Source organism: Myxine glutinosa, chromosome 3, assembly GCF_964187855.1.
Source record: "Myxine glutinosa chromosome 3, kmMyxGlut1.1, whole genome shotgun sequence".
NCBI classification, from domain to species: Eukaryota; Metazoa; Chordata; class Myxini; order Myxiniformes; family Myxinidae; genus Myxine; species Myxine glutinosa.
The window spans coordinates 165,886,915-165,907,587 of record NC_136263.1 but is presented as its reverse complement, the minus strand read 5'-3'; the positions used below and the strand labels follow the sequence as shown (position 1 = coordinate 165,907,587).

Here is a 20,673-nt window from a genome sequence, read left to right as displayed (position 1 = left end):
ATGGTTGTAAAAGGTAATTCTAATGAGTTCTAAATGGTTGTAAAAGGTAATTCTAATGAGTTCTAAATGGTTGTAAAAGGTAATTTTAATGAGTTCTAAATGGTTGTAAAAGGTAATTCTAATGAGTTCTAAATGTTTGTAATAGGTAATTCTATTGAGTTCTAAATGGTTGTAATAGGTAATTCTAATGAGTTCTAAATGGTTGTAAAAGGTAATTCTCATGAGTTCTAAATGGTTGTAAAAGGTAATTCTAATGAGTTATAAATGGTTGTAAAAGGTAATTTTAATGAGTTCTAAATGGTTGTAAAAGGTAATTCTAATGAGTTCTAAATGGTTGTAATAGGTAATTCTAATGAGTTCTAAAGGGTAATTCTAGTCAGTTCGAAATGGTTCTAAAGGGTCATTCTAATGAGTTCTAAAGGGTAATTCTACTGAGTTCTAAATGGTTGTAATAGGTAATTCTAATGAGTTCTAAATGGTTGTAATAGGTAATTCTACTGAGTTCTAAATGGTTGTAATAGGTAATTCTAATGAGTTCTAAAGGGTAATTCTAATGAGTTCTAAATGGTTGTAATAGGTAATTCTAATGAGTTCTAAATGGTTGTAAAAGGTAATTCTAATGAGTTCTAAATGGTTGTAAAAGGTAATTCTAATGAGTTCTAAATGGTTGTAAAAGGTAATTCTAATGAGTTCTAAATGGTTGTAGTAGGTAATTCTAATGAGTTCTAAAGGGTAATTCTAATCAGTTCGAAATGGTTCTAAAGGGTAATTCTAATGAGTTCTAAAGGGTAATTCTAATGAGTTCTAAATGGTTCTAAAGGGTAATTCTAATGAGTTCTAAAGGGTAATTCTAAAGGGTTCTAAAGGGTAATTCTAATGAGTTCTAAAGGGTAATTCTAAAGGGTTCTAAAGGGTAATTCTAATGAGTTCTAAAGCGTTCTAAAGGTTAATTCTTAATGGTAATTCTAAAGGGTTCTAAAGGGTAATTCTAATGAGTTCTAAAGTGTAATTCTAATGAGTTCTAAAGCGTTCTAAAGGTTAATTCTTAATGGTAATTCTAAAGGGTTCTAAAGGGTTCTAAAGGGTAATTATTAATGGTAATTCTAAAGGGTTCTAACGGGTAATTCTAAAGGGTTCTAAAGGGTAATTCTAAAGGGTTCTAAAGGGTAATTCTAAAGGGTTCTAACGGGTAATTCTAAAGGGTTCTAAAGGGTAATTCTAAAGGGTTCTAACGGGTAATTCTAAAGGGTTCTAAAGGGTAATTGTAAAGGGTTCTAACGGGTAATTCTAATGGGTTCTAAAGGGTAATTCTATTGAGTTCTAAATGGTTGTAATAGGTAATTCTAATGAGTTCTAAATGGTTGTAAAAGGTAATTCTACTGAGTTCTAAATGGTTGTAATAGGTAATTCTAATGAGTTCTAAATGGTTGTAATAGGTAATTCTACTGAGTTCTAAATGGTTGTAATAGGTAATTCTAATGAGTTCTAAATGGTTGTAAAAGGTAATTCTAATGAGTTCTAAATGGTTGTAATAGGTAATTCTAATGAGTTCTAAATGGTTGTAAAAGGTAATTCTAATCAGTTCGAAATGGTTCTAAAGGGTAATTCTAATGAGTTCTAAAGGGTAATTCTAATGAGTTCTAAATGGTTCTAAAGGGTAATTCTAATGAGTTCTAAAGGGTAATTCAAAATGGTTCTAAAGGGCAATTCTAACGGGGTTCTAAAGGGTAATTCTAATGAGTTCTAAAGTGTAATTCTAATGACTTCTAAAGCGTTCTAAAGGTTAATTCTTAATGGTAATTCTAAAGGGTTCTAAAGGGTAATTCTAATGAGTTCTAAAGTGTAATTCTAATGAGTTCTAAAGCGTTCTAAAGGTTAATTCTTAATGGTAATTCTAAAGGGTTCTAAAGGGTAATTCTTAATGGTAATTCTAAAGGGTTCTAACGGGTAATTCTAAAGGGTTCTAAAGGGTAATTCTTAATGGTAATTCTAAAGGGTTCTAAAGGGTAATTCTTAATGGTAATTCTAAAGGGTTCTAACGGGTAATTCTAAACGGTTCTAAAGGGTAATTCTCAATGGTAATTCTAAACGGTTCTAAAGGGTAATTCTGAATGGTAATTCTAAAAGTTAATTGTAAATGGTTCTAATGGGTAATTCTAAAGGGAAAGTATGAGTGGATCTATGGGGTTCTAAAGGGTAATTATAATGGGTTTCGTTCATTTCTAGGCTTTGCCTATTTCAAATAAAAAGTGCCAAACTGAACCGCTTCCTCCGGACACGGGTGCTATATTTTTTTTACTTGCACTGTGACTGCCGAATAAAACGGTACACTATCAATATTGCGGTGCATTGTCTTCAGGTGAATGCACGAGAGTTATCTAAGTGAGCTCCTTGTGTGGAACAGATCCGGGAGAGGCTGGAGTATGAAAGAAAAATTATCGAGGCGAGGCTTATCCATGCTCCCAACATTGGTGTACCTCTTCGCTCTCATATTGTCTGGGAACACATGGGTGTCAAATTAACCTGTGTTGTGCTCGGCTTTCCCGAACCAAAAGTCACGTGGTAAGTGTGTCGTCACTCATTCTCACTGACGTATGAGTGTCCATTCAGATTGAACCAACATTCGTGCGACAGTAGTTGTTTTTTATTTGATGCATTTGAATACCTACATGACCACACACCATGTATCTCGAGTGTTTACATCACAATCCATGATATAAACAACAGCATAAAGGATAAACAAGAAACATACCTGTTTGCGATGGGGTTTTGCACATTGCCATAGTCTTTTATTGTGCAACCTCATCTACTTTGTCTCTGCAAAGGTACAAGGACAATATGGTGATTAATCCCAAATTAGAGCCAGGAAGGTTCCGGATTACAAGTGCCTACGGAGTACACTCCCTACAAATCGGCAGGTGCGTGAACAAAACAAACTGCCAACAATCCACACGGGAATTGATATATTTCCTCGAGTAAAACTACATCGTTTGCGCATGGTAAAACATCCCAGAGTGCCTTGCGAAAAGTTGTGTGAACCCTGTGCTTGCGTTGCAGGTGTGAGTTGAGCGACACTGCACAGTACAGCATCTCAGCTGTAAATAACAAAGGGAAAGCCTCATGCGAAGCCACTCTTGTGGTTAAACGTGTGTACCACTACTGCAAAAAGATGCACAAAGCACAAGGCCCTTTTCCACCATCATTATATCTTCCAAACATTCACCAATAAATTCACCAATTTTTTCTTATTACTAATATGAGCCTACTCTTGCAATCTCAAATCAAGTGGGATGACCGGCCTTTATACAGCTGGTGGGTGTTGTAAATATTAACCAGTTAACCTTTCCTGGAGTCATATACTGGAACGGTGCATTACTTTCACGAACAGCTATTTATTTGGACCCCTTTGCACCTTTTTCAGAATTTAGGAGCACAGTTCAAGAATTGACATCTGGAAGTTTGTACGACTGTAAGTTCAGTGTTCTCAGAGATTTACATTTTTTTGTTGAATTTTTGAAGATCTAAATGGTGGTATGATGTGATGAGTGCTGTATGTTCACTTCATCTGCATCCAGGGTGGTTGCTTACGCCATCGGAGGCTTACTTTGACATCAGCCTCCTTGGGAGGTTTCCTGTGTCATTTGGCCATGAGGGGGAGACTCTGCACTTGGGTTGTAGTGTTCTGATACACCCTCCTGTACCTGACTACCAACCAAAGATTCAGTGGTTCAGAGATGGTGAGATGAACACATCCATGGTAATCAAATAAATATACATACATATATATATATAAGTATCTGTAATTATTTATATATATATATATATACATATTAGTATCTGAAACCAGGTCGGTAACTGTGAGTTTTGCATACACTTGTGACAGTATCTGAATTTAACATCCATATATGAAGCACTGAACATATGAACATATAATAATGAAGCACTGCTAGATGGCCCCTCCGGAGCTTGGCAGGCAATGCGGACATGCGTGGTGATGACGTCATGACGTTCACTCATTAGGTTGGAGCGCCAAATTACAGATACTAATTAGTAACTCCCAACCGCATCCAGGTCGACTCCATATAGTGAGTGGATACCAGAGATAATGTTACCGTGTGGCAGGCGGTGCTTATATAGGTGCAGGAGCAGCTGTATGGGACACCTTACTGGCAGTTCACCACTGATAGTATGAAGTCACATAATGATTGGTATATATATATATCCTCCTATAACAATGGATCAAGGATCCTTGGAAGTTATAATACAATATATATATATATATATTTTAAACATTAGGCATGGTTTTATTTCATTCATTAGGCAAAACACTTTTTTTCAATATCAAACGACAAATTGCGATTGAGCAACTCCATAATCATACAAGTTGCACCAGGGTGTGGGAAATGTAAAAACACATGATCTCGTCGATACAGACATAAACTACAACAGCACTCAGTAGAGTGCATACCTCTGCCAGGCTGAACATTTTATGTTTTGTATCCCACTGATGGGTCCGATCTTGATCTGGACCAGAATCAAAATCGAATCGGCTTGTTCTTGTCACCTAAACAAATCATCCACCAAGTTTTGTCATAAGTCGTCCATAACTTTTTGAAATATCATGCTATATATCATTCTTGGCCCTTTCGCTCAATGGTGAAGAATCACTTTTAAAAAATTTAAAAAAATTCTCTTATCTGGACCCGGATTCAGATCTTTACAAAAATCGAATCAATTCATCCTTGTCATTCGCTAAACCTGTCCACCAAATTTTGTGTGAATTCGTCAACAACTTTTGAGATATCCTGCTCACAGCCAAACAAACACACAGACATACAGGGGTGAAAACATAACCTTCATTCACCTTTGATGGCAGAGATAATAAAAAGAAAATCTGAGAGATTGTAGAAAATACAGGCACAGAAAGCCTTCATCAGAAACTATAGAACCTTTGTAAATTTTACACAAGGGAAATTGAGCAACACAGGCCTATAATGGATGCATAAGCCTGAGGTATAACCATTATTATCATTGTTTGATACACCATCGGAAAACGGTGTCTTCTGAACAGCATCAGGAATGTAGCAGCATTCTGACTTCTAAGATTGACAGAATTTCTCGGAGGTAGAATACTTGCTTTTAAATTCTCCAATCTGTGTTCAATCACAAGCAGAATAGTATCGGGCTATGAATTGTCAACCTGGTGCTTTACAGACAGGATGTTTCAAAAACAGAAGACCAACGTGTTCAGTACACTGGAAAAATTCCAAATCCATGCCCTAATCTACAGGAACACTGACTTATTTGTTGGCTTGATCGTGCTCTAATAGTATTGAGGCGAACAACATGGAATTAATAATCCCATTTGATACGCGTACGCATTAAATTAATCAATAAATATTACCGTTAAAGTTCCATGGAAAGTACCTCCTCATGGCCTCATGGCCTCATGGCCTTTGAATCAACAATTCATCGTTATCCCTTGAGTTTCTTTTGTACTTCTAGGCTCACAGGCTTGAATTTACCAGTAATTTCTGGAAGGCCATGGAAGCTTATTGCTGTCCTTTTTCTGCAGTGATATAAGGCTCACGGAGAAGCTTGTACGTCACTCATGCGTAAAGACATTGTGAGACCTCATTGGACCATTCGGTGAATTACTGGGCTAATACTAGGGACTGGACACTTCAAACACACACGAGTTATGTGCTCAGATGGGAATACCCAATAGGGCCAGCTCAATTTAAATACCATTGACTTAAATTGGATTGTAACGTCAAAACAAGTCATCACAACACTTTACAATTACCACTGTACACACGACACTGACCTGTGTTTCACAACAATGCAAGAATATGTTGTGGTGTCAAATGATTGACGGAGCTAGCATGAAGTTAACAATAACATTTGATATTAATTTTCTCAAACTAAGATAACCAGAAAGTTTGAAGTGGAACGAATCAAGCGCAACTGGTTATAATTAATTGGCCTATCATGAGTGCTACATCTGTGTTGGCAGGCATGTTGCTGGAGGATTCTCAGTGGTTCACGAGCAAATGGGATGGAGAACGAGCCTCAATAGACTTACATCACCTCAATAAGGAGGATGAAGGCCTGTATTCACTGAAGGTGACGGCTGGAAAAAGCAGTCAAGAGTACAGTGCATACGTCTTTGTCCAAGGTATTGTATGCAATCTCGACACTGCAAATATCCTTTGCTTCCCTTCACATCTCTTTGTACCATTAGTGTCATTTAAACACTAAATCTAGGCTGATGGAAGAGCTCAGAGGTGGATGACAGAGGAGCATACTAATGGCAGTGGCATTGGAATGCCAAATAGATGGAAGGGACAATTGATGAATCATCTGATGCTCGTAAAGCTTTAAAAACTTGTACCATTGCAAGGTGGCATTTGTTAGCAGCTTCCACAGAGCCTGCATCAGGGAGAACCGCCTTTAGAGGCCATTTTCTCCTGCAGAGCAGTGGTTGGCCTTTTTTGGGTACCGTGGTCCCCTTTTTGAAGCAATATTTTACAGCCGGATGCCCTTCCTGCTGCCAACCCTGTTGGTCGCCTCTTGCAATACACAGGGAATTACCAGTGAACTGGTACTCAATTTGCCGACCTCGGAGGGATACCAGGCTGATTCAACCCCCCCTGGCGTTATTTCAGCGATCGACCGGGATTCAAACCCAGGATCCTAGGATCCCAAGCCGGCACCCTAACCGCTAAGCCAACACCAGGCTCCTGCATCAGGGAGGGTGGATCTTTATTGTGTGTAAGTTGTGCCTGATGTGCTTTATTTGCCAAATTGTGACTTTGCAGATGCAGAGGCCTTTGTTGCTGGAGCACCAGGTGCACCACTGGAAGCCACCTGCCAAGATATAAACAGAGACTATGCTGTCATCTGCTGGAAGCATCCGAGTGATGATGGTGGAAGCACCATCACCGGATACTACGTAGAGAGGTGGCTAAAGTCTGCAGTTTTTTTTCACCTTGTTATATCGTTACCGCTTTGCTGTCTCGTAGTGTCAGATAATTAGAAGCTTAGTTGGAACAGCTAGAGGGCACCGCCACCCTCCAGGAGGGGGAGTACCCTTCTTGGCCCACCTTTGTGGGCAATGTGTTGTGGCACGGTCTTGGAAAAATTCACTTTATATTTGTCATTTTTGAAAGAAATTTTATTGATCGCAACATATCCTCCATATCATAAGACTCCCACCCTAGCTATAAATGAATGAGTTCAAATCCCACCCCAGATATGAACTGTCGTCCTGGTGTTTCCCGTGCAAGGTGAGACATCAATGTTTGTGCCCCGGCCTTTGGATGGATTTTAAAATGAGAGTTCCATCTGATAGCATTGGTTGATAAACCTTAAAGATGCCTCGGTGTCCTTCATGAAGTCAGCGACCTATCATCAGTGCCATGAATAAATTACAAATTCCTGCCTTTACTGACTGCTCAGAAGGCAATGGCAAACCACCCAACATAACCCATGCCAAGAAAAAGTTTTGGCCGCACCAACTCTCTGTACATCTTATCTAATCGATAAGACAAGAAGATGAAAAACCTGGGAAAAATTGATACTGGGTAAAATGGAAGCATGTAGAAGTAGAGGCAGACCAAAGTTAAGATGGTCCGATGGCGTAAACGGTCATATGGGCATGCCAGTGAATAAACGTTGTAAAATAGCTCATAATCGTGTGGAATGACGTAGTCTCATCATTGATGTCACGATTAACCAATGACGATCAGAATGGCGACGTCTACAAGATTTTAAAGTGATATAAATGGAAAACAAACATTTCTGCTTCTTGCAGTAAAGGAGTTTATGGATCGTGATACCATTTTTTTTTGTATACAAGATCGAGGCTCGTGCAAGAGCAAACATCAACACAAAAAAAAAAATCGACACACAAAACATACAATAAAGGGAGTGGGAGACAAGATAGGGAGAGAGAGGGAAGCACACAAGTACAACCGCAGAGAATAGGGGCATCGGGGGATCTGTTGGAGGGAGAGGGCTTGGGGGGAGGAGCAGGACCCTTGCAATAAAAAAATCTTATCACTTTATATGCGGACCAGTTTCCTTTGTGCTTCCTTTGCACTGTGTATGCTCCCAATGTGGAAGTAACAATCTTAATACCGGTTATGTCCACCTGCGGCAACAATTACTGCATTGCACTGGTATCATATTGATCATATGAGCAATCAATTCTGAGCCTGGGGAATGGTGGCATTCCATTCCCGAATCAGATGTTATTCCAGCTCATTGAGGATCTGTGGCTGTCTTGGCAAAGTTGGAACATGATGATCAATTATATCCCAGAAATGTTAAATTGGATTTAAATCTGGTGGGATGGCAGGCTCGGTTGTCATGACATTAATATTGGCATTGATACGAAGATTCCTTGTTCGAATGGCCCTCTGAGCAGGTACATCGTGGTGTATAGAGATGATTCCTGGACCATGTTGAAGGGTAGACACCACATGGTATTGTAATATCTCATCCATGTATCGATTTACCATCAGATTAACATGAATATGGATCAAATTGGTCTGGAAGATTTCAGCAACACCACCCCACATCATGACACTTCCACGTCCAAAACTTATGACTTCCTGGACACTGAATGGGGTGTATCACTCATTGCATCTCCTGTAGACCTGTGCGCATGAGCCATCATGCCTTTCATGGAGAAACTTAGATTGGTCACTGAACAAAGCACTTTTCCTCCATGTCTATCGGACCCACTGATTTTACCACTGCAAACATGCTTGGATGTATTGTGTTTCAAGTCTTGGACGCTGAACAGGATGACGAGCACGGATCCCTGCATCACCGAGATGCCTGAAGACGCTGTTGATACTTATCTGGAAGGTCTAGGGAGTGTTACAGTACTCTGGGAATTTTGAAAGTGATTGCATGGATGGGTCATGCAAATTTATTGGTCCTGTGTGGGATGTGTTATCCTGGGATCTCCACTTCTTAGCGTGTGTCTTATCGAGCCAGTGGCTTGATAACATCTTCTAAGGTCATGAACAGTTCCTCTCCTCACATTAAAGAGCCTTGCAACATAACTAATGGAAGAGCCCGCTCGAAGGTGTCCAATTATTTAATTACTCTCATTTTATGACAGATGTGGCATTGTAATGGATTATTAAATAATGTAATCGGTGTGTTTTTGGATGGTACACATGCCGATCACTTGGGGAAAAAAATTATTTGCTCTCAGAATACTTCACGTCACCTCTAACAAACCTAAAGGTAAAGGGGATGCACATACCAGATAATCATTGCATGAGGCAACTATGTTACGAGGAAACTTTTAATCAGGTGTTCTGCACATCCCTCGTACCAAAAAAGCATTGGAATGAATGCTGGAACAATACTTCAACAACTAGAACGGCACTCAGTAGAGAGCATACCTCCGCCAGTTTGGCCATATTACTCAAAGGTGAAGAATCACTTAAAAAATTATACTAGCTCGATCTGGATCCGGATCTTCACCAAAATTGAATCGATTCTTCCTTGTTAAACACACAATCTGTCTACCAAGTTTCGTCCAAATCCATCCATAACATTATGAGATATCCTGCTATGTATCGTTTTTGGCCCTGTTTCCCAATGGTGAAGAATCACTTAAAAATTAAATAATTCTCATATCCGAATCCATATTCAGATCTTCACCAAAATCGAATCTGTTTGTCCTTGTCAGACACCCAACCGGTCCACCACGTTTCGTCCAAATCCGTCCACAACGTTTTGAGATATCCTGCTATGTATCGTTTTGGGCCCTATCTCCCAATGGTGAAGAATCACTTAAAAATTCTAGTAGCCGGATCCGAATCCATCTTCACCAAAATCTAATCATTTCCTCCTTGTCACATACACTACATCTCTGCCAAATTTCGTCTGAATCCCTCCATAACCTTTTGACATATTTTGTTCACAGTCAAACAGACAGACAAACAGACATGGGGTGATAACATAACCTCCATCCACCTTTGGTGGTGGAGGTAATTACATTTTCAATTCTACACATTCAGGGTTTTTTATGGTGGAGAGTTTTCAAGTGATTAGGCTTTTAAATCTTTTTTTAGATGGGGGGATGAGTCACGAGGTAGAGTCAAATATTGATTGAAGGAACACATCTACCATTAATTTTATTGTTGGGTTGTTTAAAATATTTATTCAAAGTAATTCAAAGTAATTGCACAATACAGGAACACAGCATTTATTGCTCAAGTAATGTTTCTTTTTTCCTGTCTTCCTGCAGTTTTTCACAGATAAAAATTTTTTTTCTGTTTCAATACACTGTAGGAGAGAGCAAGGCCACAATGAGTGGCAGCGCTGTAATACCACTCCAACCAAGCTGGCCCGTTTCCCCGTCACTGGCCTCTCCGAGGGCCGAAGGTATGAATTTCGTGTGCGAGCCTTGAACCAGCGAGGCCTAAGCCGTCCATCAAGGGTCTCTGAGCCAATCACAACCCTTGATCCCACTGAGCAAGCACACAACAAACGTGCGGATCCACAGCAAGTATTGCACTTGCTCACACCGGTTTCACTCGGAACCAAACTTGTAGACTACATTCGCCACTGTCACCATTTAGTCGTTGCGTCTCGTTGCCTCTGTCTATCAATCCATGTAACTATATATTATTAGATTTTTTTGTTGTTTCTTTTTTGTCTTGTGGTGCTGAAAAACAATCTCTTTTGTTTTTGAAACAGTCTCTTGGATTGAAAAAATATTGGCTTCTGAGGAACAAATTGATGGCAAGTATCCAATAGTTTGATAGTTTACTTGATTAGCAATTGAAGATGGCAGCAAGTGTGAGATCCTGTTGATTGAGGACAGATTTTTACAAGTAACTTTTTTGTTCAGGGACAGCAATTCTCAAGCCCCCTGTTGATGTGTCGGTGATTGAGGCATCAAAGGATTACATTGTCCTTGGCTGGAAACCCCCGAAACAGGGTTGGTGTGAAGGTCTCACGTACTACATCGAGAAAGTAAGAGTCAAACCTGGTTTGGAAAGTTTAGGATATTCCACAAATTGAATGAATGAATGAATGATCGCTTTAAGGCTATTTTTCTCCACTAGAGTGGGGGTTAGCCTAGCTGGCGTATGAGTGTGAGGCAATGTTTTTATGGCCGGATGCCTTTCCTGACGCCAACCCTTCGTAACCTCTTACAATGCGCAAGGATACGGTGTACCTATTCTAAATCGGGGTACACACCGGGATCATACATCCCAGCAAGCTGGTACTCAATTTGCCAACCTCGGAAGGATGACAGGCTGAGTCAACCCCCCTGGCGTTAATTCAGCGATCGACCAGGATTCGAACCCAGGATCCTAGGATCCCAAGCCTGCACCCTAACCGCTAAGACAACACCAGGCTATATTCCACAAATTCTGTGTACAAATCTAGGGAAACCTTTCATGCTCCTCAATCTTGCATCATATACTTGCAGGCATGTGTCGGTTATTCATATGTATGTGGAATCGTTATATTGTGACAGTTGCAGAGTTTTATTGCAATATTTAAACGGAAAAATAATTTTATCCTTGTCGGAACGATCTTCCATTTGTAGCCATCTATTTCAAACATACACAACTATGGCAGAACTTTTGACACATCCTCCCTGTAAATTCCATATTGGTCCTTTCTCTCCCCCTACCCTTCTCTTTTAGGCCACTAGCTGAAAGCACCCGGCATTGCCCGGGTTCTTTTTGAATGAATTTACGACTATAATTAAGCTTTTACTCGTGGCCGGAGAAGATTGACTACTATAATTCAGCTCAGCTTTTAATTGCAAAATGGGCCCAGCCTGGCCGATGCAGCCTCGACCGGCCTCGCCACCTAGCCTATAACCTTCCCGGGCGGGGCCCGTCCCGACATTTTTAGTTCTTCTTGAATGAATATACTACTATAATTCAGCTTTTACTCGCGGCCGTAGAAGATTGACTACTATAATTCAGCTCAGCCTTTAATTGCGAAATGGGCCCGGCCTGGCCGAGGTGGGCCTCGACCGGTCTCACCACCTAGCCTAAAACCTTCCCGGGGCCTGTCCCTACATTTTTTTGTATTGTAGGTTTCCTCCTATCTTTCACCGTTGAGGAGATTAGCTTGCGCAGACAAACAAACAAACAAACTAAAACTTTCTTTTATATACATAGATAGAAGATAGATAGATAGAAGATAAGCTAAATTCTCATATGTGTTACTAAATTAGCTATCTTTGCAAGCTTGAAAACTATGGTTTTTATGCAAGTCCTTTCTGTATATTCCAAAATTAAAATGATCCCAATGATTGCATTTCACATTACAGGCTGCAGGGATATGGGGCTCTCATGAAATATCACAACTGCTATTGAAACGATCAAACACAAATCCAGCTTTGGGAAAATAATTATTTAATTATTGGCACATGTTACATTTTCATCAAGGGAGAAATGTACAAGATAGCAATAATTAGGACTGTCAGCAACGCAGATGTTTGACATCTTTTTTGTATACAATGTCGAGGTCTGTGGAGGAGGTAGACCAGAATGGATCAGGATTTAACAAAACAAAAGGAACAGTAGAAAGAGAGGGGAAAAGCGAAAACACATCAACTGCAGGGGAGAGGGACAAAATATAGGGAGACTTGGAGAAATAAGGATGTGGGGAAGAATGCAAGAACTGATGCTAATATGCACCCATGTTGTGCGGACAAGCAACAATAATCAAATGAATGGCTGGAAACTATAATTAATGTGTTGCAATTACGGGGAGGATGTTGTCAGTGATGTAATGTAAGATAACTCTTCTTATGCACAGTGGTTATAAAGAGGAATACAATGGCCTGTAGAGCATGTTTCGGGCATGTGCTCTCGATGCACTTGTGCGCTCGATATGTGTGCACGTGTCAATATATGGATTGAAACACAAAGATATTTTTTGTATACAATGCAATATCAGACCCGGTGATGTAATGGGTAGAGTGCCCACTCCGAGTCTGAGATGTCTGCGATTCAAGGCCTGGCCGAGTCATCGAAAGACTAAAAAATAGGGGCAATGCCACTGAGCTCACCTGGTAGAACCAGGGAACCACTGGTAAGTGTGGATGACCCACAAAGTAAGTAAATTAGCCGATGGTGTGAACAAGCTTGTGAAAGCACCATGCAGACATGATTCATACCAAGTTACGTCTAAGTCGTTGAATATTCTTTGAGAAGTCAAAAGTAGTGATACCGGAATCATAATCACCTTTGACCTTTAAATTGACCTACTTAATATGATATGAAATTTGGTGAAAATATGATTATCAGTTTTAACATCGTGGGTGATGAAGGTTGTGGTCAAGTTTCATGGGAATAGTGTCTGTAGTTTCAGTGAAGACAGCAAAAACATCTTTTGGGGGTCAAATCTGGACCAACTTTGACCCCCCCCCCCCTTAGATGCCCTCAGACCTTGATGGTACCTGTTCCTGTCTATGCTGTCACTGATGGCACACCAACAAGTGACAAAACCGGTCCGGCAGCTGATGGGATGTGCAGCATTGGGATTCTCATGCATGTGCTACTCTGTCTGCAGCTATAGAGGGAGCCAAGTAGGGTTTGCTCAGTAAAGGGCTTTCCTTGTGTAGCTGTTCTTAGTTGATTTATGCAAATTTCTATATACCCAACACCCAACACCCAACACCCACCCAACATCGCCACGCAACGAGATCACCCGATCCGGAAACATTTCCCTCAGCACTTGCAATGATCTTCGAGCTGTGTGTGCCGTAGCTCCATCTTGCTGAAACCACACATCGAGTTCTTCAAGCTCAAGGTGTTCGAGTTGTGGCCTTAGAAAGTTTTCGATCATATCAATGTAACGGTCAGAAGTTACGGTAACAGTTACACCACCCTCTTCAAAGAAATAAGGACCCACGATGCCAACATCGGCAACAGCGCACCGCACAGTCGCTCGATCGGAGTGCAACGGTCTTTCGTGGAGCATGCGAGGGTTGTCTTCAGAGCAATGGCGAAAATGTTGTTTGTTTACAGAGCCACTCAAATGAAAATGAGCTTCGTCACTACACAAGAGAACAGCATCTTCCGGAACACATTGCAGAATGTTCTCGCATAACTCCCTGCGGCTTATCCAGTCTCTCGCATTGAGTTCTTGCACAACCGTCATTTTGTGTGGATGGAAGTGGAGGTCTTTGTGTAAGATTCTCCTTGCAGTTTCCCGGGATATCCCTACAGCTAAAGCATGCTTCCGCGCAGAACGTCTCGGAGACTGCACAACAGATCGCCTCAATGCTTCAATATTCTCAGGCATACGAGCGCTCCTAGGTCGACCAGGTGATTTTCTTTTTAAACCTGAGCCTGTTGCCCTGAAATTCTCAACCCACTGCAAGATAGTTTTCCGAACTGGAACGTTTTGGTTCCGTGGAATTCTGAAACGTCTACGAAAGGCCCTCTGCACGGTGATCACGGAACGGTTGCTTGTGAAGAACGCTTCGACAGCGAACGCACGGTGTGCTCCCGACCACGCCGTGTTGGCGACTGAGGACGGTTGGGGTTGGGCTACCAACAGACCCTAGCCCCGCCCCTCCCGCCTCACTACTGCCAGTGCTACAGCCTTTCGAAATGTGGGAGGTTTTTTTGGGTCACCCTGTATATATATATATCGTCACCTTCGTGCCATTCTTGCTCAAGTCGAAAAAAGCGTTTACGACATAATCACAAAAAACGTTTTTTTTTCAGCCATCAGGATCAGTGCTGAATTTAAATTCTGTTAAGTGAAGAAAACCTAGATTATCATTGCATGCAATTGTAGAGAAACATGTGACTAAGCTAAATTGATAAATAACAGAGATTATAAATCATCGTGAGCAATTTTGGCTTGGGCAATTATGGCACAGAGAAGTGCTAGAGACAATATTTCTCACGGTTCTACCTAAATGCTGACGACCCTTTGGAACGAATAATCAAGAAATTAATTTTTACGATACATTGACTTTGTTTTCATTTATACACTAGTTTTTTTAGGTCATCTCTAACTAGGGTTATAGAGATGGGTTAGGGTTCATTGAATTTAATGGGAGGAGTCATTATTTCGGTGATATACGATGAGTGGAAATGGCACGAACCATGGTATACTGCAGAAATGCATTTCTGCTTCTATAAGCAGAAATGCTTATATGCTTCTGTAAGCAGAAATGCTTCTATAAGCAGAAATGCTTATATGCTTCTGTAAGCAGAAATAAGCAGAAATGCTTATATGCTTCTGCAAGCAGAAATAAGCAGAAATGGCACGGAGTTGAACAAACATCTTTTTTTCGGCGAAAAAACCTGTGTAGACATTCTATTATGAATTGAGAGTAACTAGACACAATAACCAATCACCGGATAACAAAATGTCATTTCCGATCAAATTCGACTTGAGCAAGAATGGCAAGAAGGTGACGATATATACAGTGCATTCAGAAAGTATTCAGACCCCTTCACTTTTTTCACATTTTGTTATGTTGCAGCCTTATGCTGAAATCGTTCAAATTCATTTTTCCCTCATCAATCTACACTCAATACCCCATAATGACAAAGAGAAAACAGGATTTTAGAACGTTTTGCAAATTTATTAAAAATAAAAAACTGAAATATCACATTGACATAAGTATTCACACCCTTAACTCAGTACTTAGTTGAAGCACCTTTGGAAGCGATTACAGCCTCGAAGACTTCTTGGGTATGACGCGACAAGCTTTGCACACCTGGATTTGTGGATTTTCTGCCATTCTCTGCAGATCCTCTCAAGCTCTGTCAGGTTGGATGGGGACTGTCGGTGGACAGGCATTTTCAGGTCTCTCCAGAGATGTTCGATTGCGTTCAAGTCAGGGCTCTGGCTGGGCCACTCAAGGACCTTCACAAAGTTGTCCCGAAGCCACTCCTGTGTTGACTTGGCTGTGTGCTTAGGGTCATTGTCTTGTTTGAAGGTGAACCTTCGGCCCAGTCTGAGGTCCTGAGCGCTCTGTTTCAGGTTTTCATTAAGGATATCTCTGTACTTTGCTCTGTTCATTGTTCCCTCAACCCTGACCAGTCCCCCAGTCCCTGCTGCTGGAAAACACCCCCACCGCATGATGCTGCCACCACTATGCTTCACCGTTGGGATGGTATTGGGCAGGTGATGAACGGTGCCTGGTTTCCTCCAGACATGACACTTAGAATTGAGGCCAAACAGTTCAATCTTGGTTTCATCAGACCACAGAATCTTGTTTCTCACACTCTGAGAGTCCTTTAGGTGCTTTTTTGAAAACTCCAAGCAGGCTTTCATGTGTCTTTCACTGAGGAGAGGCTTCCGTCTGGCCACTCTGCCATAAAGCCGAGATCGGTGGATTGTTGCAGTGATGGTTGTCCTTCTGGAAGTTTCTCCCATCTCCACACAGGATCTCTGGAGCTCAGCTGGAGGGACTATCGGGTTCTTGGTCACCTCTCTTACCAAGGCCCTTCTCCCCCGATTGCTCAGTTTGGCCAGGCGGCCAGTTCTAGGAAGGGTCCTGGTTGTTCCAAACTTCTTCCATTGAAGAATTATGGAGGCCACTGTGCTCTTGGGAACGTTCAATGCAGCAGAAATTTTTTGTAGGCTTCCCCAGATCTGTGCCTCGACCCAATCCTGTCTCTGAGCTCTGCAGGCAGTTCCTTCGACCTCATGGCTTGATTTTTGTTCTGATATGCATTGTCAGCTGTGAGACCTTATATAGACAGGTGTGTGCCTTTCCAAATCATGTCCAATCAATTGAATTTACCACAGGTGGACTCCAGTCAATGTGTAGAAATATCTCAAAGATGATCAATAAAAATGGGCGGTAGCTGAGCTAAACTTCAAATGTCATAGCAAAGGGTATGAATACTTATGTCAATGTGATATTTCAGCTTTTTCTTTTTAAAAAATTTGCAAAACTTTCTAAAATCCTGTTTTCTCTTTGTCATTATGGGGTATTGAGTGTAGATTGATGAGGGAAAAAATGAATTTAAACGATTTCAGCATAAGGCTGCAACATAACAAAATGTGAAAAAAGTGAAGGGGTGTGAATACCTTCTGAATGCACTGTATATATACAGTCACGTGAAAAAGTAAGTACACCCCATGTAAAGTTTTGACTTTTTCAACATATTTCAACATACAGCTATTTGATCTTCATTTCAACAATATTGATAGATAAAGGTGATATAATACAACAAATATCATGAAACATTTACATTTTGTAGTCCATTGTATAATTTAAATAAACATAAATGCAAATTTTGCATGTGGAAAAAGTAAGTACACCCTTGGCTCTAATAGGTGGTATTGCCCCCTTTGGCAGAAACAACCTCAAGTCGGCGTTTCTTATAACTGTCTCCCAGTCTCTGACATCGACTGGGAGAAATATTTGCCCACTCCTCCATGCAGAATTCTTTCAGCTGTGCGATGTTTGAGGGGTTTCTTGCATGCACAGCTCGTTTAAAATCCCCCCACAACATCTCGATGGGATTTACATCCGGGCTTTGACTTGGCCATTCCAGAACCCTCCATTTCTTTCTTTTTTAGTAAGTTTAGGGTCATTGTCATGTTGCAAGGTCCACCTTCAGTTGAGCTTCAACTTTCCGACAGATGCCCTCACATTATCCTCAAGCACCCTCTGGTACAACAAAGAATTCATAGTGGATTATATGATGGTGAGCTGCCCAGGCCTTGATGCAGCAGAGCTGCCCCAAACCATAATATTTCCACCACCATGCTTTACACTTGGTATCAGGTACTTGTGGTCAAATGCTGTCTTTGGTTTTCGCCAAACATGTCTTCTGGTACTGTGGCCAAATAGCTCTACGTTTGACTCATCTGTCCAGAGCACATTGTTCCAGAAGTGCTGGTCTTTGCCTCGGTGTTCATTGGCAAACTTTAGTCTTGCCCTGATGTTCTTTCTGGACAGCAAAGGTTTCCTCCTGGCACACCTCCCATGTAGATCAAATTTGTGCAGCCTCTTTCTAATGGTAGACTCGTGCACTTTGACATCAACAGTGGCAAGAGCTACCTGTAGGTCCCGTGATGACAATCTGGGGTTCTTAGAGACTTCTTTCAGCATCTTGCAGTCTGCTCTTGGGCTGAACTTGCTGGGGCGGCCTGGCCTGAACAAGTTGGCAGTTGTTTCGAATCTTCTCCACTTGTAGATTTTCTTCCGGACAGTCGAATGATTGATTTCAAATTGTGTGGAGATCTTTTTAAATCCCTTCCCAGACTCGTAGGCATCTATAACCTTCTTTCTGAAGGCCTCAGAGAGCTCTTTTGATCTAGGCATGGTGACGTCGCACACTTCAACAACAAAGAGGAAACCAAACTAAATGTCTGAGGTTTAAATAAGACAGGTTCCTCCAAGGTCCTCTCTAACGATGTTCTAATCATTTGCACCTGAGCTGGTGCACCTGATTCTAATTTTAGATATTTGAAGTAGTGATAAATGTAGGGGTGTACTTACTTTTTCCACATGTGAAATTTGCATTTATGTTTATTTAAATTATACAATGGACTACAAAATGTAAATGTTTCATGATATTTGTTATATTATATCACCTTTATCTATCAATATTGTTGAAATGAAGATCAAATAGCTGTATGTTGAAATATGTTGAAAAAGTCAAAACTTTACATGGGGTGTACTTACTTTTTCACGTGACTGTATATATAGGCACTGTATAATATATACACTAGCTTGGTGAGACGAGCGCAGCGAGCCTCACCAAGCGTTGTTACTGAGGAATGGGCTTATTTTAGTTGAGGATAATGACTGTACCTGAGTCGCTGTGTTGTCATGATTTTCAGCAATCATAATACAAACAATTATTTTGCACAAATTTATTTGTAGTGTTTGTGATATTACATTTTTATAGGCAATTGAGGTTGAAGATTTAGGTTGAAAATATATATTTAATTCAAAAAAGAACCCCTCAGCACATACATACAGGAGAGGTAGGTGCAGACTGGAAGTTTGGGACTATTATGCCTCACCACCACTTAATTCAAAACACCTCACTACCACGTAATTCAAAACGCCTCACCTCCATGTAATTTAAAACACCTCACCCCCATGTAAATCAAAACACCTCACCACCACGTAATTCAAAACACCTCACTGCCACGTAATTCAAAACGCCTCACCTCCACGTAATTTAAAACACCTCACCCCCATGTAAATCCAAACACCTCACCACCACGTAATTCAAAACACCTCACCACCACGTAATTCAAAACACCTCACCACCACATAATTTAAAACACCTCATCACCAACTAATTCAAAACACCTCACCACCACATAATTAAAAACACCTCATCACCAAGTAATTCAAAACACCTCACCACCACGTGATTTAAATACACCTCACCACCACGTCATTTAAAAACACCTCACCACCACATAATTCAAAATACCTCACCACCACGTGATTCAAAACCACCACCACGTTATTAAAAACACTTCACAACCACGGAAACAGAAGTTTCAGGGAGTAGTTCAGTGACAACAGACACTGCCCAGATATGTAGATTTATAGATAAATGACTGTACCTGAGTTGCTGTTTTGTCATGGTTTACACCAATCATAATTCAAACAATCATAATACACAAATGTATTTGTAATATACGTGATATTACATTTTATAAACAATTAGAGTTGAAAAAAAAAAATTCCCCCCCAAAAAAAATTGGAAATTTTTTCAAAACAAATACGCTTATGACATACCGACGGGTAGGTGCATACCAGAAGTTTGGTACGATTTCACAAAAGCTTGAGAAAGTAGTTCAGTGACAACACAGGACAGACACTGCACAGATATATATATATATATATATATATATATATATATATATATATATATATATATATATATATATATCTATACTAGCTTGGCTCGGCTCGCGGTCGATCTGAGGAACGGGCTTATTTTAGCTGAGGCTAATGACTGTACCTGAGTTGCTGTGTTGTCATGATTTACACAAATCATAATACAAACAATTACTTTGCACAAATGTATTTGTTGTGTTTGTGATATTACATTTTTATAGGCAATTTAGGTTGAAGATTTAGGTTGAATGTTTTTTTTTCAAGAAAGAACCCTTCAGCACACACATAGGGGAGGGGTAGGTGCAGACTGGAAGTTTGGGACGATTACACCTCACCACCATGTAATTCAAAACACCTTACCACCACGTCATTTAAAAACACCTCACCACCAAGTAATTCAAAACACCTCACCACGCATAATTCAAAACACCTCATCATCAACTAATTCAAAACACCTCACCACCACCTAATTAAAAACACCTCACCACCACGTAATTATAAATACCTCACCACCACGTAATTCAAAACACCTCACCACCATGTGATTTAAAAACACCTCACCACCATGTGATATTAAAACACCTCACCACCACATCATTTAAAAACACCTCACCACCACATAATTCAAAATACCTCACCACCACGTGATTCAAAACCACCACAACGTTTTTAAAAGCACTTCACAACCACGGAAACAAAACTTTGAGGGAGTCGTTAAGTGACAACACAGACACTGCCCAGATGTGTCGATATATATAGATAAATGACTGTACCCGAGTTGCCGTTTTGTCATGGTTTAAACCAATCATAATTCAAACAAT

At 40.5% G+C, this 20,673-nt stretch overlaps 1 protein-coding gene across 1 annotated transcript in view; it reads left to right on the top strand.

The window, feature by feature from the left end:
- Positions 1-20,673, top strand: part of LOC137423074 (myomesin-1) — a 126,461-nt gene that overhangs the window by 53,170 nt on the left and 52,618 nt on the right. The window contains exons 5-14 of the mRNA XM_068109864.2: positions 2,405-2,562; positions 2,826-2,918; positions 3,058-3,146; positions 3,422-3,469; positions 3,576-3,737; positions 6,017-6,178; positions 6,822-6,963; positions 10,321-10,520; positions 10,729-10,773; positions 10,883-11,007. Of these exons, the coding sequence (XP_067965965.2) occupies positions 2,405-2,562; positions 2,826-2,918; positions 3,058-3,146; positions 3,422-3,469; positions 3,576-3,737; positions 6,017-6,178; positions 6,822-6,963; positions 10,321-10,520; positions 10,729-10,773; positions 10,883-11,007 (1,224 nt within the window). The remainder of the gene's footprint in view (positions 1-2,404; positions 2,563-2,825; positions 2,919-3,057; positions 3,147-3,421; positions 3,470-3,575; positions 3,738-6,016; positions 6,179-6,821; positions 6,964-10,320; positions 10,521-10,728; positions 10,774-10,882; positions 11,008-20,673) is intronic.